Source organism: Rattus norvegicus, chromosome 1 (genome assembly GCF_036323735.1).
Source record: "Rattus norvegicus strain BN/NHsdMcwi chromosome 1, GRCr8, whole genome shotgun sequence".
Classification (NCBI taxonomy): Eukaryota; Metazoa; Chordata; class Mammalia; order Rodentia; family Muridae; genus Rattus; species Rattus norvegicus.
In genome coordinates, this window is record NC_086019.1 from 219,519,443 (window position 1) to 219,538,739 (window position 19,297).

The 19,297-nt window shown below is 37.0% G+C and overlaps 1 protein-coding gene across 1 annotated transcript; it reads left to right on the plus strand.

The window, feature by feature from the left end:
• Nucleotides 1-16,780: 16,780 nt before the first annotated feature.
• On the plus strand, nt 16,781-17,716 carry Or5b24 (olfactory receptor family 5 subfamily B member 24). Its single transcript, NM_001001043.1, has one exon. The coding sequence runs from the start codon at nt 16,781-16,783 to the stop codon at nt 17,714-17,716; it is 936 nt and encodes a 311-aa protein (NP_001001043.1).
• The last annotated feature ends 1,581 nt before the right edge of the window (nt 17,717-19,297 follow it).

Here is a 19,297-nt window from a genome sequence, read left to right on the forward strand (position 1 = left end):
CAATGGAAAAAATGGCTGAGCTCTTCTGGTTATTTCTATTCTCAAGTTCATGAGGATTATGGGTCTGACCCAGAGGTTTACCTTCTTTCTTAAGTAAGACAGCCTGCAAACATGGCATCTTCATACAAAGTTCAGGATTTCATCCTTGAAAGTAAGAAAATATATTTGGAGACTCTTATTTGGTGTTTGGCACAGAAGTTAAAAATGCCTAAATGAAAGAAAAATAACACAGCTGGCTTTGGGACCCTCTATCACAAGCTCTAGTCCTATATCTCTTAGTTTCCCTTCTTGAACAAATTATCAGAGCTTTTAAAATTTCATAATATGTTCATCCATAAAAATAAATAATAAACAATAAATCCCCTGGACAGATGCTCTGAAAGAAGCCTGGTGTGACAAAAAATAGTCTTCATCATTTCTCATACATGGTAAGGTGTGTTTACTGTTTTATCCAAATGAATAATACCACTGTTATTTTTCCCCAGGGAACACTCTTTTACTAACATGCCATTTGGTGAGAAATTAGTTGCTGGCTCTAGACAACTGCTAATAGTCAGATCAATAACAAAAACAAAAGTAAAAGAGGTTCTTGTTATGAGTTATTCCCTTTAGTGAGAGGCCAGTGGAAATATAATATGTTAAGAAGTGGAACCAGGAGAGAGATCTGCAGCCATGGAACCCTCATAGGAAAAATATCTCAAGAGGACTTCAACAAACCTTTATCTCACACAACTGGGGAGTAGGTATTTAATGATGCTATGGGACTCCACTATGCTTATTGATCAGTATCACAGGATTATTTTCAATAATTATTTAAACAAATCTGTCTGTAATGAAAGAATTATAGGATTTCAATTTGACATTTGGGTTAAGGGATAGTAATTTATATTTTGTGTGTACAGTACATGTCTGCTTTCCTTAATTGGTATTATTTAACTTTGAGAAGAAATGTCAATGTGTTCAATAGTTTTTTTTTTTAATCTCTCCTGAGATTAAACTACGACGCTGTGACTTAGTAACAAGGTAGTGAAACTTAACAAATTAAGAAATGTTCTTTGCATTTGTGGTGCTCAAGTAGAGTGGTTATAATAAGTACAAAACAAATATCGGAAGTACAAAATCACTGACATTTACTCAACCATGCACAGTTTGTCCATAAGAACACTAAACAGGAAGTCATGATGTATACCACAAAAGCCTATATAGGATAAAAGAAAGATGAAAAATAAATTAAATTAGTATAAAAATAGAATCTAATAAGATAATTTTTAAGCAATTTAAAAAAAAAAGGAAAACCAAGATATAACATGTGACAAGGAACTTTGAAGGATGGCACTGAGTTCATTTTCTATTGTCTGTCTAGGTAGTCTTCAGAATAATATGTTTCCCAGGAAGACTCTATAGAGGAAAATAATATTCATTTACAAGTGGTTATCAATCAGAGCTTGCTTATCAGTGAAGAAGGGGGACATGTGTTTTTTTTTTGTTTTTTGTTTTTTGTTTTTTTTTTTTTTTGTTTTTTTTTTTTTTTTACTTCAGCTCCAGGACATTCATCAAGTTAAGACCAGTGTACATACTTCTCAACACTCGGCCTTCTTTTTCTTTCCATACTTAGAGCATAATCCTACTTATTGGTAAATTTTTTATCCACCATCTGCATAAGACATAAAGAATTCCAAGAGACAGTTAAAATGTATTCTTTACAATTGAAAGGAATGAAAAGGGTCTCATTTCCCTAATTACTTTCTCAGCCTGTTTAACCTTTGAGTAGAGGATGGCTACTAATTTGTTTGAATTAATTTTATACCCCAAAACTTTGCTGAAGTTGTTTATCAGATTAAGTAGTTCTCTGGTGGAACTTTTGGGGGTCACTTAAGTACACTATCATATCATCTGCAAATAGTGATATTTTGGTCTCTTCCCTTCCAATTTGTATCCTTTTTACCCCCTTTCACTGTCTGATTGCTCAGGCTAGGACTTAGAGTACTATATTGAATAAGTAGAGAGAGAGTGGGCAATCTTGTCTAGTCCCTGATTTTAGTGGGATTGCTTCAAGTTTCTCTCCATTTAGTTTGATGTTAGCTACTGGTTTCTGTATATTGCTTTTACTAAATTAGGGAAATGACACCCTTCACAATAGTCCCAAATAATATAAAATATCTTGGTGTGACTTTAAACAAGCAAGTGAAAGATCTGTATGACAAGAACTTTAAGTCTCTGAAGAAAAGAAATTGAGGAAGGTCTCAGAAGATGGAAAGACTTTCCATGCTCATGGATTGGCAGGATTAATATAGTAAAGATGGCCATTTTCCCAAAAGCAATCTAGAGATTCAATGCAATCCCCATCAAAATTCCTACTCAATTATTTATAGAGATAGAAAGAGCAATTTGTAAATTCATTTGGAATAACAAAATACTCAGGATAGCAAAAACTATACACGAGAATCAAAGAAGTTCTGAGGGAATCAACACCCTGGCTTCAAGAATTATTACAGAGTGATAGTCATAAAAACTGCATGGTATTGGTACAGAGACAGGCAGATAGATCAGTGGAACAGAATTGAAGACACAGAAATGAACCCACAGACCTATGGTCACTTAATCTTTGACAAAGGAGCTAAAACCATCCAATGGAAGATTGCGTTTTCAACAAATGGGTTGAACTGGAGGTCAGCATGTAGAAGAATGTAAATCGATCCATTCTTATCACCGTGTACAAAGCTTAAGTCCAAATGCATAAAGGACCTCCACATTTAACCAGATACACTCAAACTAAAAGAAGAAAAAGTGGGGAAGAGTCTTGAAAACATGAGCACTGGGGAAAATTTCCTGAACAGAACACCAACGGTTTATGCTCTAAGATCAAGAATCAACAAGTGGGACCTCATAAAACTGCAAAGCTTTTGTAAAGAGAAAGACACTGTTACTAGGACAAAATGGCAACCAATAGATTGGGAAAAGATCTTTACCAATCCTACATCTGAAAGAGGGCTAATACCCAAATTATACAAAGAAATCAAGTAGTTAGACTCCAGAGAGCCAAATCACCCTATTAAAAAATGGGGTATAGAGCTAAACAAAACTTTCTCAGCTGAGGATTATTGCATGGCCAAAAAGCACCTAAAGAAATGTTCAACATCCTTAGTCATCAGGGAAATGCAAATCAAAACAACCCTGAGATTCCACTCACACCAGTCAGAATGGCTAAGATCAAAAACTCAGGTGACAGCAGATGCTGGTGAGGATGTGGAGAAAGAGGAACTCTCCTCCACTGTTGGTGGGATTGCAAGCTGGTACAACCACTCTGGAAATCAGTCTGGAGGTTCCTCAGAAAATTGGATATTCCAAGATCTGAGGACCCAGCTATACCTGTCCTGGGCATATACCCAAAAGATGTTCCAACATACAGCAAGGACACATACTCCACTATGTTAATAGAAGCCTTATTTATAATAGCCAGCAGCTGGAAAGAACCCAGATGCCCTTCAACAGAGGAATGGATTAAAGAAAAATGTGGTACATCTACACAATGGAATACTACTCAGCTATCAAAAACAATGACTTCATGAAATTCATAGGCAAATGGAATGAATTAGAAAATATCGTCCTGAGTGAGGTAACTCAATCACAGAAAAACACACTTGGCATATACTCATTGATAAGTGGATATTAGCCAAAAAGCTCGAATTACCCATGATGCAATCCACAGAACACAGGAAACTCAAAAAGAAGGATGACAAAAATGCAGATGCTCCCATTCTTTCTTAAAAGGGAAAATATCCATAGGAGGGGATATGGAAGCAAAGTTTAGAGCAGTGACTCAAGGAACGGCCATTCAGATCCTTTTCCACATGTGGCACATATATATATATACAGCCACCAAAACTAGATAAGATTGATGAAGCTGTAAAATTCATGCTGAAAGGGAAAAGATATAGATCTCTCCTGAGAGACACATCCACAGCATGTCCAATACAGAGGTCAATGCTAGCAGCAAACCACTGAACTAAGAACAGGACCCCCTTGGGGTGAATTAGAGGAAGTATTGAAAGGGTTGAAGGAGCTTGCAACCCCATGAAAACAACAATGCCAACCAACCAGAGCTTCCAGGGACTAAACCACTACCAAAAGACTATATATGGACTGACCCAGGGATCCAACTGCATATGTAGCAGAGAATAGCCTTGTTGGGGCACCAGTTGAAGGGGAAGCTCTTGGTCCTGCCCAAGTTAGACCACCAGTGCAGGGGAATGTGGGGCAGCAATAAGGAGGACATATGGGTGGAATGCCCATATGGGGGTTGGGTAGGATAGGGGCTTATTGATAGGAAACCGGGAAGGGGAGTAACATTTGAAATGTAAGTAAAGAAATATATCTAATTAAACATAAAAAAGAAAGGAATGAGATAGGTTTTATTAACTTGGTGGCTAAAAGAAAAATATTTTGGGTATTTAGGTGACTATTCTAGCAATGGATACTAAAGAAGGCTGAGAGCAAGAAATGATCAATATTTATATATTTTTTTATTAGCCCTCTAGCAGATGTAGAGTTAGTGAAGAGTTTTCCCCAATCTGTAGATTGCTGAGTTGTCCTATTGGCTATGTCCTATGCCTTAGAGCAACTTTCCAGTTTCATGAGGTCCCATTGATCAATGTTTAGGAAATTTCTGCCTATGCTAATGAGTTCAAGGCTCTTTCCCACTTTCTCTTCTATTAGATTCAGTGTACTTGGTTTTATTTTGAGGTCCTTGATCCACTTGGACTTGAGCTTTGTGCATGATTACAAACACGGATCTATTTCTTTTTTTCTACATACAGATTATCAGTTAGAACAGCACCATTTATTGAAGATGCCTTCTTTTTTCCATTGTATATTTTCGTCTTCTTTGTCAAAGATCAAGTTTGCTTAAATATATGATTTTGTTTCTGGGTTTTCAATTCTATTCCATTGATCAATGTGTCTGTCTCTGTATCAATACCATGCAGTTTTTAATCAGTACTCTTCTGTAGTAGAGCTTGAGGTCAGGGATGGTGATTCTTCCAGCTGTTCTTTTATTGTTAAGAATTTGATTTGCCAGCACACCTAAAAGCTCTAGAACAAAAAGAAGTAAATACACCCAGGAGGAGTAGAAGGCAGGAAATAATCAAACTCAGAGCTGAAATCAACCAAGTAGAAACAAAAAGGACCATAGAAAGAATCAACAGAACCAAAAGTTGGTTCTTTGAGAAAATCAACAAGATAGATAAACCCTTAACCAGACTAACAAGAGGACACAGAGAGTGCATCCAAATTAACAAAATCAGAAATGAAAAGGGAGACATTACTACAGATTCAGAGGAAATTCAAAAAATCATCAGATCTTACTATAAAAGCCTAAATTCAACAAAACTTGAAAATCTGCAGGAAATGGACAACTTCCTAGACAGATACCAGGTACCGAGGTTAAATCAGGAACAGATAAACCAGCTAAACAACCCCATAACTCCTAAGGAAATAGAAGCAGTCATTAAAGGTCTCTCAAGCAAAAAAAGCCCAGGGCCAGACGGGTTTAGTGCAGAATTCTATCAGACCTTCGTAGAAGACCTCATACCAATATTATCCAAACTATTCCACAAAATTGAAACAGGTGGAGCACTACCGAATTCCTTCTATGAAGCCACAATTACTATTATACCTAAACCACACAAAGACCCAACAAAGAAAGAGAACTTCAGACCAATTTCCCTTATGAATATCGACGCAAAAATACTCAATAAAATTCTGGCAAACCGAATCCAAGAGCACATCAAGACAATCATCCACCATGATCAAGTAGGCTTCATCCCAGGCATGCAGGGATGGTTTAATATACGGAAAACCATCAACGTGATCCATTATATAAACAAACTGAAAGAACAAAACCACATGATCATTTAATTAGATGCTGAGAAAGCATTTGACAAAATTCAACACCCCTTCATGATAAAAGTCCTGGAAAGAATAGGAATTCAAGGCCCATACCTAAACATAGTAAAAGCCATATACAGCAAACCAGTAGCTAACATTAAACTAAATGGAGAGAAATTTGAAGCAATCCCACTAAAATCAGGGACTAGACAAGGCTGCCCACTCTCTCCCTACTTATTCAATATAGTTCTTGAAGTTCTAGCCAGAGCAATCAGACAACAAAAGGAGATCAAGGGGATACAGATCGGAAAAGAAGAAGTCAAAATATCACTATTTGCAGATGATATGATAGAATATTTAAGTGATCCTAAAAGTTCCACCAGAGAACTACTAAAGCTGATAAATAACTTCAGCAAAGTGGCTGGGTATAAAATTAACTCAAATAAATCAGTAGCCTTCCTCTATACAAAAGAGAAACAAGCCAAGAAAGAAATTAGGGAAAGGACACCCTTCATAATAGACCCAAATAATATAAAGTACCTCGGTGTGACTTTAACCAAGCAAGTGAAAGATTTGTACAATAAGAACTTCAAGACTCTGAAGAAGGAAATTGACGAAGACCTCAGAAGATGGAAAGATCTCCCATGATCATGGATTGGCAGGATTAATATAGTAAAAATGGCCATTTTACCAAAAGCGATCTACAGATTCAATGCAATCCCCATCAAAATACCAATCCAATTCTTCAAAGAGTTAGACAGAACAATTTGCAAATTCATCTGGAATAACAAAAAACCCAGGATAGCTATAAATATCCTCAACAATAAAAGGACTTCAGGGGGAGTCACTATCCCTGAACTCAAGCAGTATTACACAGCAATAGTGATAAGAACTGCATGGTATTGGTACAGAGACAGACAGACAGACCAATGGAACAGAATTGAAGACCCTGAAAAGAACCCACACACCTATGGGCACTTGATTTTTGACAAAGGAGCCAAAACCATCCAATGGAAAAAAGATAACATTTTCAGCAAATGGTGCTGGTTCAACTGGAGGTCAACATGTAGAAGAATGCAGATCGATCCATGCTTATCACCCTGTACAAAGCTTAAGTCCAAGTGCATCAAGGACCTCCACATCAAACCAGATACACTAAAACTAATAGAAGAAAAACTAGGGAAGCATCTGGAACACATGGACACTGGAAAAAATTTCCTGAACAAAACACCAATGGCTTATGCTCTAAGATCAAGAATCGACAAATGGGATCTCATAAAACTACAAAGCTTCTATAAGGCAAAGGACACTGTGGTTAGGACAAAACGGCAACCAACAGATTGGGAAAAGATCTTTATCAGTCCTACAACAGATAGAGGGTTATATCCAAAATATACAAAGAACTCAAGAAGTTAGATCGCAGGGAGACAAATAACCCTATTAAAAAATGGAGTTCAGAGCTAAACAAAGAATTCACAGCTGAGGAATGCCAAATGGCTGAGAAACACCTAAAGAAATGTTCAACATCTTTAGTCATAAGGGAAATGCAAATAAAACAACCCTGAGATTTCACCTCACACCAGTGATAATGGCTAAGATCAAAAACTCAGGTGACAGCAGATGCTGGTGAGGATGCGGAGAAAGAGTAACACTCCCCCATTGTTGGTGGGATTGCAGAGTGGTACAACCATTCTGGAAATCAGTCTGGAGGTTCCTCAGAAAATTGGACATTGAACTGCCTGAGGATCCAGCTATACCTCTCTTGGGCATATACCCAAATTATGCCCCAACATATAAAAAAGACACGTGCTCCACTATGCTCATCGCAGCCTTATTTATAATAGCCAGAAGATGGAAAGAACCCAGGTGCCCTTCCACAGAGGAATGGATACAGAAAATGGGGTACATCTACACAATGGAATATTACTCAGCTATCAAAAACAATGACTTTATGAAATTCGTAGGCAAATGGTTGGAACTGGAAAATATCATCCTGAGTGAGGTAACCCAATCACAGAAAAACACACATGGTATGCACTCATTGATAAGTGGCTATTAGCCCAAATGCTTGAATTACCATAGATGCCTAGAACAAATGAAACTCAAGACGGATGATCAAATGTGAATGCTTCACTCCTTCTTTAAAAGGGGAACAAGAATACCCTTGGCAGGGAATAGAGAGGCAAAGATTAAAACAGACACAGAAGGAACACCCATTCAAAGCCTGCCCCACATGTGGCCCATACATATACAGCCATCCAATTAGATGAGATGGATGAAGCAAAGAAGTGCAGGCCAACAGGAGCCGGATGTAGATTGCTCCTGAGAGACACAGCCAGAATACAGCAAATACAGAGGCGAATGCCAGCAGCAAAACACTGAACTGAGAATAGGACCCTCGTTGAAGGAATCAGAGAAAGAACTGGAAGAGCTTGAAGGGGCTCGAGACCCTATATGTACAAGAATGCCAAGCAACCAGAGCTTCCAGGGACTAAGCAACTACCTAAAGACTATACATGGACTACCCTGGACTCTGACCTCATAGGCAGCAACGAATATCCTAGTAAGAGCACCAGTGGAAGGGGAAGCCCTGGGTCCTGCTAAGACTGAACCCCCAGTGAACTAGATTTTTGGGGGGAGGGCGGCAATGGGGGGAGGATGGGGAGGGGAACACCCATAAAGAAAGGGAGGGGGAGGGATTAGGGGGATGTTTGCCCGGAAACCAGGAAAGGGAATAACACTCGAAATGTATATAAGAAATACTCAAGTTAATAAAAAAAAAGAAAAAAAAAGAATTTGAGTTGCTATTCTGCATTTTTTGCCTTTCCAGATGAATTTGAGAATTGCTCTTTCCAGGTCTTTGAAGAATTGTGTTGGTATTTCGATGGGGATTGAATTAAATCTGTTTTAAGTATTGCCTTTGGTAGGATGGTCATTTTTATTATGCTAATTCTGTCAATCCATGAGCATGGAAGATTTCTCCACTTTCTGAGATCTTTGACTTTTTTCTTGAGAGTCTGGAAATTCTTTTTATAGTGATCTTTCACTTGTTTGATTAGAGCTACCCCACGATATTTTATATTATCTGTGGGCATTGTGAAGGGATTTGTTTCCCTAATTTCTTTCTCAAACTGTTTATCATTTTTATACAGGAAGGCTAATGATGTATTTGAGACAATTTGAGGGACCTTAGGTGAAATGCCCCATAGTGGGGAGAGGGAATTTGTAGAGTCCACCTTATGTAAACAGACAGGGCATCAAGTGGAGGGATGTGACTGCCATGCCACAGTCAAAAACTCTGACCCATAATTGTTCTCATGTGAAAGAACTGCAGGATGAAAAATGGAGACGAGCCTGAGGAAAAGGCAGTCCAGTTACAGGCCCAGTGTTGGATACAGTCCAGGGTGAGTCCCCTAGGCCTGACACTATTAATGATGCTACTGTGTGCTTACAAACAGGGGCCTATCATGACTATCCTCTGAGAGGCCCAATGAGCAGCTGAAAGAGTCAGATATAGATATTTATACCCAAGCAATGGATAGATGCTTGTGATCCTTGTGGTTGAATTAGGGAAAAGCTGGAAGAAGTTGAGGAGGAGGGCGACCCCATAGGAACACCAGCAATCTCAACTCACCTGGACTCCCTGGATCTCTCAGACAGTGAGCCACCAACCAGGCAGCATAACTAGTTGATATGAAGCCCCCAACACATATACAGCAGAGGGCTGCCGGGTCTGGACTCAGAGAAGATGCACCTAATCCTCAAGAGACTTGAGACCCCAAGGAGTGGGGACATCTGGTGGTGTGGGTGTGGGTGTGGTTGTGGGGACATCCTCTTGGAATCAGGGGGGAAGGTATGGGACATGGAACAGTCAGAAGGTGGACCAGGAAGGAGATAAAGCCTGGACTGTAAAAAAAAATAAAAAATGTTAACTTGAAAGTAATAAGTAAATTGACAACTAAGAGGAATTAGGGAGTAGGGAGAGGGATAAAGAAGAAGACAAGAGGTGTACATGACAATCAATTGTATTGAAACATAATCTCTGTATGAGAGGGAGTATCAATATAAAATTCATAAATATGTATAGTTTACATGCATTAATGCTTAGAATAATAAAGATGTAAATTATAAATGTTAAATACATGGGAAATTTTTCCCTAAAGATTTTTATTACTGTATACTAATTGTGCAACATAATGATCTTAATTACGATAAGGCATAAACATTTGAAAGTTTGTAGTTACTTTCTTTTTATACTCCATTTACTATTATAGTATATTGTAACCTTTCTTTTTCTTTCCCTTCCTTTTAGTTTCACATACGAAAGAAAATATGTAACATTTGCTCTTGTGACAGTTAGCTTATTTTATTCATTTAACATGATGAAATCTCATTCCATCTACTTTTCTGCAGAAAACATAGTTTCCTTCTTCATGACTTAAAAGAGACATTTCCTTTACCATTCACCTGCTGATGGGCATGTAGGCTGATTTTTTTTTATAATCACCACTGTAAATGGTGCTGTGGTAATCATCGGTGTACAAACATCTCTATAGTAAGTTGTCTTTGATGATTTTGCATATCTGCCCATAAGTGGTGTATATAGATTATGTAATAGTTTACTTTTATTTTTTTGAGGAATACTGATTTCCACAGTATTTGAATTAATTTAAATTATAAGGTTTACTTTTCAACATTTGGCATTGACAGCATGTGGGTTAAAAAAATCTTAAAAAATAAAAGCCTTTCATTAGAAAAAGTATTCCATGCAGAAAATAAAAAAATAACCATAGATAATATTAACACATCATTTTTATTCCTATAAAGCTGAAATAGGTCTCCACAGACAGTTTAATTGATTACTCTCTAGGCAACCTGCATGAGAGATGTGTTGGTCCCCATGGGCATGCAGTCTTTGAAGGACATCATGTATGTATAAATTTCCTGGATCCCTTGGATTGTTCTCTAGAATAACAATGTTTCTCTCTTTGACACTCTTTTCAGTAGAGCAGTCACAGACCTTTTTGTGGTCATTTATTGGTTTTAATGTAAAAGGTTGTTGTGGTGCTCAGTGAGTTTTTAGAAAAGACTTATTTTTCCTTCTCTTTAATTGTGTGTTTGTGAGCATATGTGGCTACAAAGGCTAGAGGGGTCAGACTAAGTGGAGTTGGAGCTATAGATGGTTGGGGGCTCTTGAGGTAGGTGTTTGGACCCAACCATAGGTACTCTGCAAGAGCCAAATATGCTCTTTTTTTTTCTTTTTCTTTTTTTCGGAGCTGGGGACCGAACCCAGGGCCTTGCGGTTGCTAGGCAACCAAATATGCTCTTAACCCATGAGCCATCTCTTTAGCTCCATGTTAAATGGCTTTTAAACATACACTTGCATATTATTATAGGCCTATGCATTAAAAATTATGTGCCTCAGCTAAGAGTGAGGTCAGTATTTAAATGCTGATTTTCATAACTTTACAGATTTTCTTCTATTTGGTCCAGGCCTGTGTGATAAATTAAACATTTTATAATTTATGTTTAACCATCTGCTGCCATTGAACTTCAGGTTTTGTGACTGGTAATTAAGAATACCTTAGTTCAGCAGGATCCTTTCCTTCATTGGATGTAACTTGCAGTTGGATCTTAAGTGACACTCTTTCATCTTCTTGGAAGAGCAAGGTACGTTTCCAGCTCAACCCTGTCTGTGGTCTATTTACAATTTGGAAATAGAAGGCCAGCTATGTAATGGTACAAGAGTAATCATTTACCATAGATTCAACTTATCACCAAGTTTCTAATATGTTCTGAGTTCATGCCACTTAGTTAAAATCAAGGAAAAAAATCACAAAATTTAAACAATAAGAAATACTTATATAGTAGTCATTTGAAATTCTGTAATTTGGATAGTAGTTCCATAAAGAAAATGTATATGTCATGTTTCTCTAATATTAATAATGTAGGAGATGAAAGAAAAAGGACATAAAGGTAAAAGGGAGAGATTAGTAGGAATGGGAAGAACATGAAATAGGAATAGATGGGTGAATGTGAACAAAATGTATAAACAAAGAGATGTCACAGTGATACCTTATAATTGTAGGCTTAATTGTGACAAAAGGGAGAAAAGAACACAGAGTGCACTCAGTAATGCTTGTTGAGACAACTAGCACCTGATGAAAGGGGGCAGTAAATGGACAATGCTCCTTTTTTTGAATGTTTTGTGATCTTGGTGATTTGAATGAGAAATGTCCCATATTGTTGAGGTATTTGAACACTTGGTTCTCAATTGGTGCTGCTACACAGAGGATGTTTAGTACCTGCTGACTTGCCAGATGAAGTATTCCATCAAGGAGAGGTTTTGGAAGTATATGGCTTTTTCCTATTTCCAGTTTTCTCTTTCTCCTTCATGCTTTTGATTGCGGATTCAATCTCCTAGCTTCCCGATCCAGCCTACTTGACAGCCTGTTGCCTGCCTCATGCTCTAATAAAATCTTCTTATAATTTGTTTTTGATCATGGTATTTTATCACAGCAAAAAATTAATACATTTTTCCTTCATGTCTAAAATTTCATGCTTATCTTTGTGAAGATGCTTAATAGCAAGTGGTCCTCAAGCATCCTACCCTTCAATATAGTTCCTCATGCTGTGGTGACCCCAACCAAAATTTTACTTTGTTGCTGTAATTTTGCTACTGTTATAAATGGTAGTGTAAATATCTAATGTTCAACCCCTATGAGGTCGCTGCTTTGTCGGCTCTTTCTTAAAACATATTAAAATTTTTGAATAAAGAATTCATTCCAAGACAATACAATTTTTGTATTATGATCTAACATGGAGACACACACACACACACACACACACACACACACACACACCACTTCATATTCATTGCAAAGCAATCAAATAAACAACAAAATAAGGCGTGGACTCTTACTTCTTCACTTGAACTTAATGGTTACTTCATTTTCTACCTTGAATTAATTACATATGTAAATATATATAAAATCAGCTGTACATAATGCCTGTGACATGTTGAAAGTTATTATTAATAATACTGTATTGAACTTATATTTTCACTAAAATTGTAGTTTGATTCACTATTCATTCACCATGTGTTATTAGATCGTGATCATCCTTCTGTAACAAACTGGTAAATTTAATTACCCAACTCTCATTTATTACAAACTTATAGAGGGTTTTAATGCTGAAAATTTAAAGAATATAACAATTTATTTATAACATTTGTATGGTATAGTCTGTCAATATATAAATTGTCTTATGAAATTAATTTTTATGAATTTCCAGCAAATAATATGAATTAATTTGTGATCTCAATATCTCTTACTCTTTAACATTTTATAGAATATTACAAATATTATATTGAATGTAATTTGAGATATATTGAATGAAATATTAATTAGAAATGTAGTTTGTCAAAATATCAATAAAATGCATATGAATTATTTTGTTTCTCTAAGAGTCTTCACCTTTGTATTATCTCGGAGTACCTAATGTGGGTGATATTGATAGATTTTTTTCCAATGGGTATTGTTTTGTAAGTTCTGTTTTTGTTTAGGCCATAACACTTTTTTTTCACAAGTTGATTCATATAGCAAAAACTTCCTGATCTAATGTAGGTCCTGAGTGCTGTGGTAGATATAGAGGCAGAAACAAAATTTAACCAAGGTTTCTCCAAATTTTTATCAGATACCCAAAGATGGAAGAATGCTTAGGATTTCCCAATAACTACAAAGCAACACTTATTTCCACTTGAGAATAATTTATGAATCATATTCACATTATTATGTGAAAATGTGAAACTTTAAATACAAATACTGGTTCTAACATTCAGGCAGCTTTTACAACTTCATGCTAACTTTGAATTATGAAATGATGTTATTTTTATGTCTCATAATTATTTTACTCTCAGTGTATTTCTGGTAGGTGCATTGGATAATTGAGAAAAACATTTAAAACAGAATAGCTTATATTGCAGGCTTATTAAAGACTGAAGACAATATAGTATCAGGCGCAGAGGAGAATGTCACCCATTTTATCTTTAGAGAAAAAGGCAGTCTCCATATGCATCTCTCTGCATTTGAAAAGGCAAAATCATAATGCTTTCAATGCCTAGTTCTTATGCCCACTGTCTCCAGGCATGCATTATTTGTGTACCACCTAAGGATTCTGTGTTGTAACTTTCCTACTGACTGAATTGGAATAATTTCTCTTCAGTCGTGCCATAAATGTTAGCGTAGATTGGTGTGGCTCCCCTAAAGTTGGTGACTAGAAAATGAATTTTGGAGGTTTTCTCAATATAATGCTAATGGCATGTACTCATGGCTTATAAGTGGAGAGAAGTGAAAGAGCCCAAATGGAATAATCAAGGTATCCCATTATTTTCAGTCAGTTAATTTGGCCATGTATACAAAGTATATTTTGAAAATTGAGGAGGTACCAGTTGGTATAGATAGATTATTTTAAAAACACTAAAGGAAGAGAAGTATATAAAGTGTGAAGGTCTTTTCATGATATGATTACTTACACTATTGAGTGAAATATTGTCATGTAGTAAAAGGATAGTGGCTCATAATTTGAATCTCAGAGTAAAATTTCATATTGTTTATATTTTTGAAAATCACACAAATATATATATATATATTTAACATTAGTTTGAATTTAAGTTAAAAATTACCTACATGTTTCTCTAAAAATGATTAAAATATTTATCTTGAGTTTTTTATATTTTGTTTTTTTCTCCAAGATACTCTATGTATTATTACTACTCCATTAATAGCAATATTTGTTTAATGATAATATACTTATAATTTTTTCTGACATTTTCTTTTTTATTGGTTATTTTATTTGTTTATATTTCAAATGTTATCCTTCTTCCCAGTTTCCCCTCCACAAACCCCCTACCGCTTCCTTCCCCCTACCTCTATGAGAGTGCGCCTCCACTCATCCACCCATTCCTGCCTCAGTACCCTAGCATTCCTCTACCCTGGGTCATTGAGCCTTCACAGGACCTAGGGGCTCCATTCCCAGTGATGACCCATAAGTCAATCCTCTGCTACATATCAAGGTGGAGCCATGGATGTCCCCATGTGTGTACTCTTTGGTTGGTGGTTTAGTACCTGGAAGCTTTGGGGGAGTCTGGTTGGTTGATATTGTTCTTCTTAAAGGTTTGCAAACCTTTTCAGCTTTTATATTCCTTGCCCTAACTTCTCCGTTGGGGTCCCTGTGCTCAGTCTGATGTTTGACTGCATACATCTGCATCTGTATTGGTCAGGCTGTGTCAGAGGCTCTCAGAGGACAGCTATACAGGGCTCCTGTCAGTAAGTGCTTCTTGGCATCAGCAAAAGTATTTGGGTTTGGTGTCTGCAGATGGGATGGATCACTAGGTGGGACTGTCTTTCAATGGGCTTTCCTTCAGTCTCTGTTCTATCTTTGTCCCTGCAGTACCTTTTGACAGGAGGAATTCTGGATTAATACTTTAAAGGTGGGTGGGTGGCTATCCCTCAATCCAGAGTTGTGCCTATCCACTGGATATGCTCGCTAAAGGTTATATTTTCCCTTTTGTTGAGTATTTCAGCTAATGTCCTCCCTGTTGGGTCCTGGAAACCTCTTGTGTCCCTGGCATCTGGGACTTTCTAGTGGTTACCCCCAGTTCCCACTTCCCTATTGCTACAAATCTCCTTTCAAAATTCTGACCATCTGTATTTCTCCTCCATATCCTCCCATATCTGAAATTCCACTCCCGCTTTCCCCTCCCCTTCTCTCTCCCTCCTATCTTCCTCTCTCCATCTAGGTCCCTGAGATTATTTTCTTCTGTCTTCTGAGTAGAACTGTACCTTCCACAGTTTGGTATGATCTTTCGTCTTGAGTTTCATATGGTCTGTGAATTGTATCATGGGTATTCTGAGCATCCTTTTGACTAATATCAACTTATCAGTGAACATATACCATGAATTCACTGTATGTGTGTTCTTTTGTGACTGGGTTACTTCACTTAGGATGATATTGTCACGTTCCACCCATTTGCCTAAGAATTTCATGAAGTACTTTTTTCTTCTGAAGTCATTGTTTTTAATAGCTGAACAGTATTCCATTGTGTACATTTTCTGTATCCTATCCATTCCTCTGTTGAAGGACTTCTGGGTTCTTTCCAGCTTCTGGTTATTATAAATAAGTCTGCTAAGAACATAGTGGAGCATGTGTCCTTGTTACATGTTGGGGCATCTTTTGGGTATATGCTCAGGAGTGATATAGCTGGGTCCTCAGGTCTATGTCTATTTTCTGAGGAACCTACAGACTGATTTTCAGAGTGGTTGTACCAGCTGCAATCCTACAAGCAATGGAGGACTCTTCCTATTTCTCCATATCCTTGCCAGCTTCTGCTGTTACCTGAGTTTTTGATCTTAGCCATTCTGAGTGATATAAGGTAGAATCTCAGGGTTGTCTTGATTTACATTTCCCAGATGACTAAGGATAATGTATCCTATCTATGAGGTAGAGTTCTTAGTGATTTAAACATATCAACTTATTAATTCTCTAAACATAGTTTGATTGGCAATTTTCACTCATATTTTAAACTGAGGCATAAGTGCCTCAGGTTGCATTAGGAATAAAAGGCAGACAGGTCAGTGCCAGAGACTATATTGTGTATAATTACAGCATGCTACCTCTCAGAATGCTTACATGATTTCAAGTCACCTTTAAAAAATATGCACAATAATCATGCAATTCAGTCTGACAGTTTATTGGTATTGGGAATGCTGCATTGGTAATGAAATTATACAGATAAAGTCATTTGAGTGACATGAATGATCTGGCATCAATTTTTGTACAGCAAAAATATATTTACTTTATATATTTATTTTTATAGGTGAAACAGAATTTCAAGATGGACAATAACACTAAGTTGTCTACATTTATACTTTTGGGATTGACTGACAACCCAGAACTACAAGTCCCTCTGTTTATAACATTCAGTCTCATCTATCTCATCACACTGATTGGGAACCTGGGCATGATTGTGTTGATCTGGCTGGACTCCCGCCTGCACACCCCCATGTATATTTTCCTCAGTCACCTTTCTCTGGCAGACTGTGTTTACTCCTCATCTGTGACTCCAAAGGTGATGGCTGGGTTTCTCACAGGGGATAAAGTTATCTCCTATGGAGGATGTGTTGCACAAATGTTCTTCTTTGTAGCTTTTGCCAGTGTTGACTGTTTCCTACTTGCTGTCATGGCTTTTGACAGGCATGCTGCAGTATGCAAGCCCTTACATTACACTACAACTATGACTACTAGTGTGTGTGCTCGCATGGTGATAGCCTGCTATGCCTGGGGTTTGTTTGAATCTGCTATACATACTGGATTCACCTTCTCCCTCCCCTGCTGTGCTAATGTGGTCCATCACTTTTTCTGTGATATACCTCCAATCCTGGCTCTTTCTTGCTCTGATATCTATGTGAATGAGATCGTGCTCTTTATCTTAGCTTCATTCAATGTCTTCTTTGCTCTGATTGTTATCTTGACCTCCTATGCATTCATATTCATTGCTATTCTCAGGATGCGTTCAGCAGAAGGGCAGAAGAAGGCCTTCTCTACTTGTGCATCCCACCTCACTGCTGTCACCATATTCTATGGAACTGTAATCTTCATGTATCTACAGCCCAGTTCCAGTCATTCTATGGACAATGATCAAATGGCATCTGTTTTCTATACCATGGTTGTTCCCATGTTGAACCCAGTTGTTTATAGCTTAAGGAATAAGGAAGTTCATAATGCTTTCAAGAAAGCTGTTGAGAAAATGAACACTTTGCTGAGCTCCTAATTTTTAAATCACTTAGATTATATATTTTGAAATATCACTTAGATTGTATATATATTGAAAATAGTTGAGCCGTGTTTTTCAAAATCATGTTGATAAAATATTAAACTTTTCATACAAACTTTTCATACAAGTATTATTTTGGTTTCTCCTATATTTTACTAAAATATCACCTCCTTTTCTTGGTGAGTTAATTTTTACTTAATAGGAAGGGTTCTACTGCCCCTTGGTGGTAGTCATTTAGAACTTGTTAAAAATGAAAAGTTACAAAGTTGAATTACTGCAAATCAGACAGTGTGTAACTTCCTGCTTCCTTCCATCTCTGTTAAGAAGGAAAGGCACTTCAATGAACACCTTCAGTGAACAGCTCTCCCACTGATATTTAGACATCTCTTCCTATGTTTTTGCCCAGTCTGCTTTAGGCATAGTCTCCTGTAACACAGTCTCAAACTCACTACATAGCAAATATTGACCCTGAATTTCTGATTGTTCTACCTCTGCTTATCTTAAGTGTTGATTATAGGTATGATCCACCAAAAGCATAGAAGTGTGGCTTTATGTTCTATTCTGCCTGGCTTGGTATAGGACATAGGACTTTCTGCATGTTAGACATGTCCTTCACCAGCTGAGCTACATCCCTGTCACTGTCTTTTAAAAGATATAGCAGCCCATCAGTGTGTGAGTGCGTGCATGCATGCGTGTGTGTGTGTGTGTGTGTGTGTGTGTGTGGTGTGTACATGTGTGTGTATTTCTATCATCTCTATTCTCTATATCTATATCTATATCTATCAAAGGAAAGTCTTAAAGTAATACAGAGTATACTTCAGAGTCTCAGCCTGATTAATAGGACAGTGAAAAATAGCAAAACTAGTTACTTTGTGTGCAAGGGCAACTTTTTCATGCCCTAATTTATCACTATGTTTTAATTTTGGATTTGATGTTCTTCGATTTTGAAGACAGGGTCTTACTATGTAGCCTTGGTTGACCTGGAAATCATGATGTACAAAAGGCTGCCTCTGCCTCTGCCTCCTAAGTACAGAGATTAAATGCTTGTCAACACTTAACTTTTTCTCAGGAGATTTAAAAATCTGTGTGTTTAATTAGTAATCTATTGTTGTGTAACAAGAGTCCCTAAAATTTAATGGCTTAAGACAATGTTTGAGTATTTTATGATATAATATGAACATTGGCATTCTTCTATTTACATTTATTTTCACCCATGAGGTTCTTTATATTATATGAGGTCTACTGAACTTGAAAAGCTAGGTTAATTTTACTGTTTTATTTTGGTTGGACATTGGCATTGTCTGGATATGTTTTCTTTATTTCTATATGATATAGTGACTGGGCCAGTTGGTTGGTAGACATGATTAGGAAGATATTTCTAAAATCTGAAAGTGAAAGTAAAAGACTTCTTCAAGTCAAACCTTCAAATTCTCCCCCCAAAATCACCTTCTATGGGTTACTACAAGTCTTATACCTTACTTATAATTTATATCTGAAGAAAAAGTGATCAACTCTTGGGAAAAGGAGTAGCAGAAAGTTTGTGTTCATAAGATGATGATTATAATCTGGCTCCATTAG

Excerpts from the sequence above, each read along its gene's own strand:
- Or5b24 (NM_001001043.1), top strand. The coding sequence starts at position 16,781 with ATGGACAATAACACTAAGTTGTCTACATTTATACTTTTGGGATTGACT.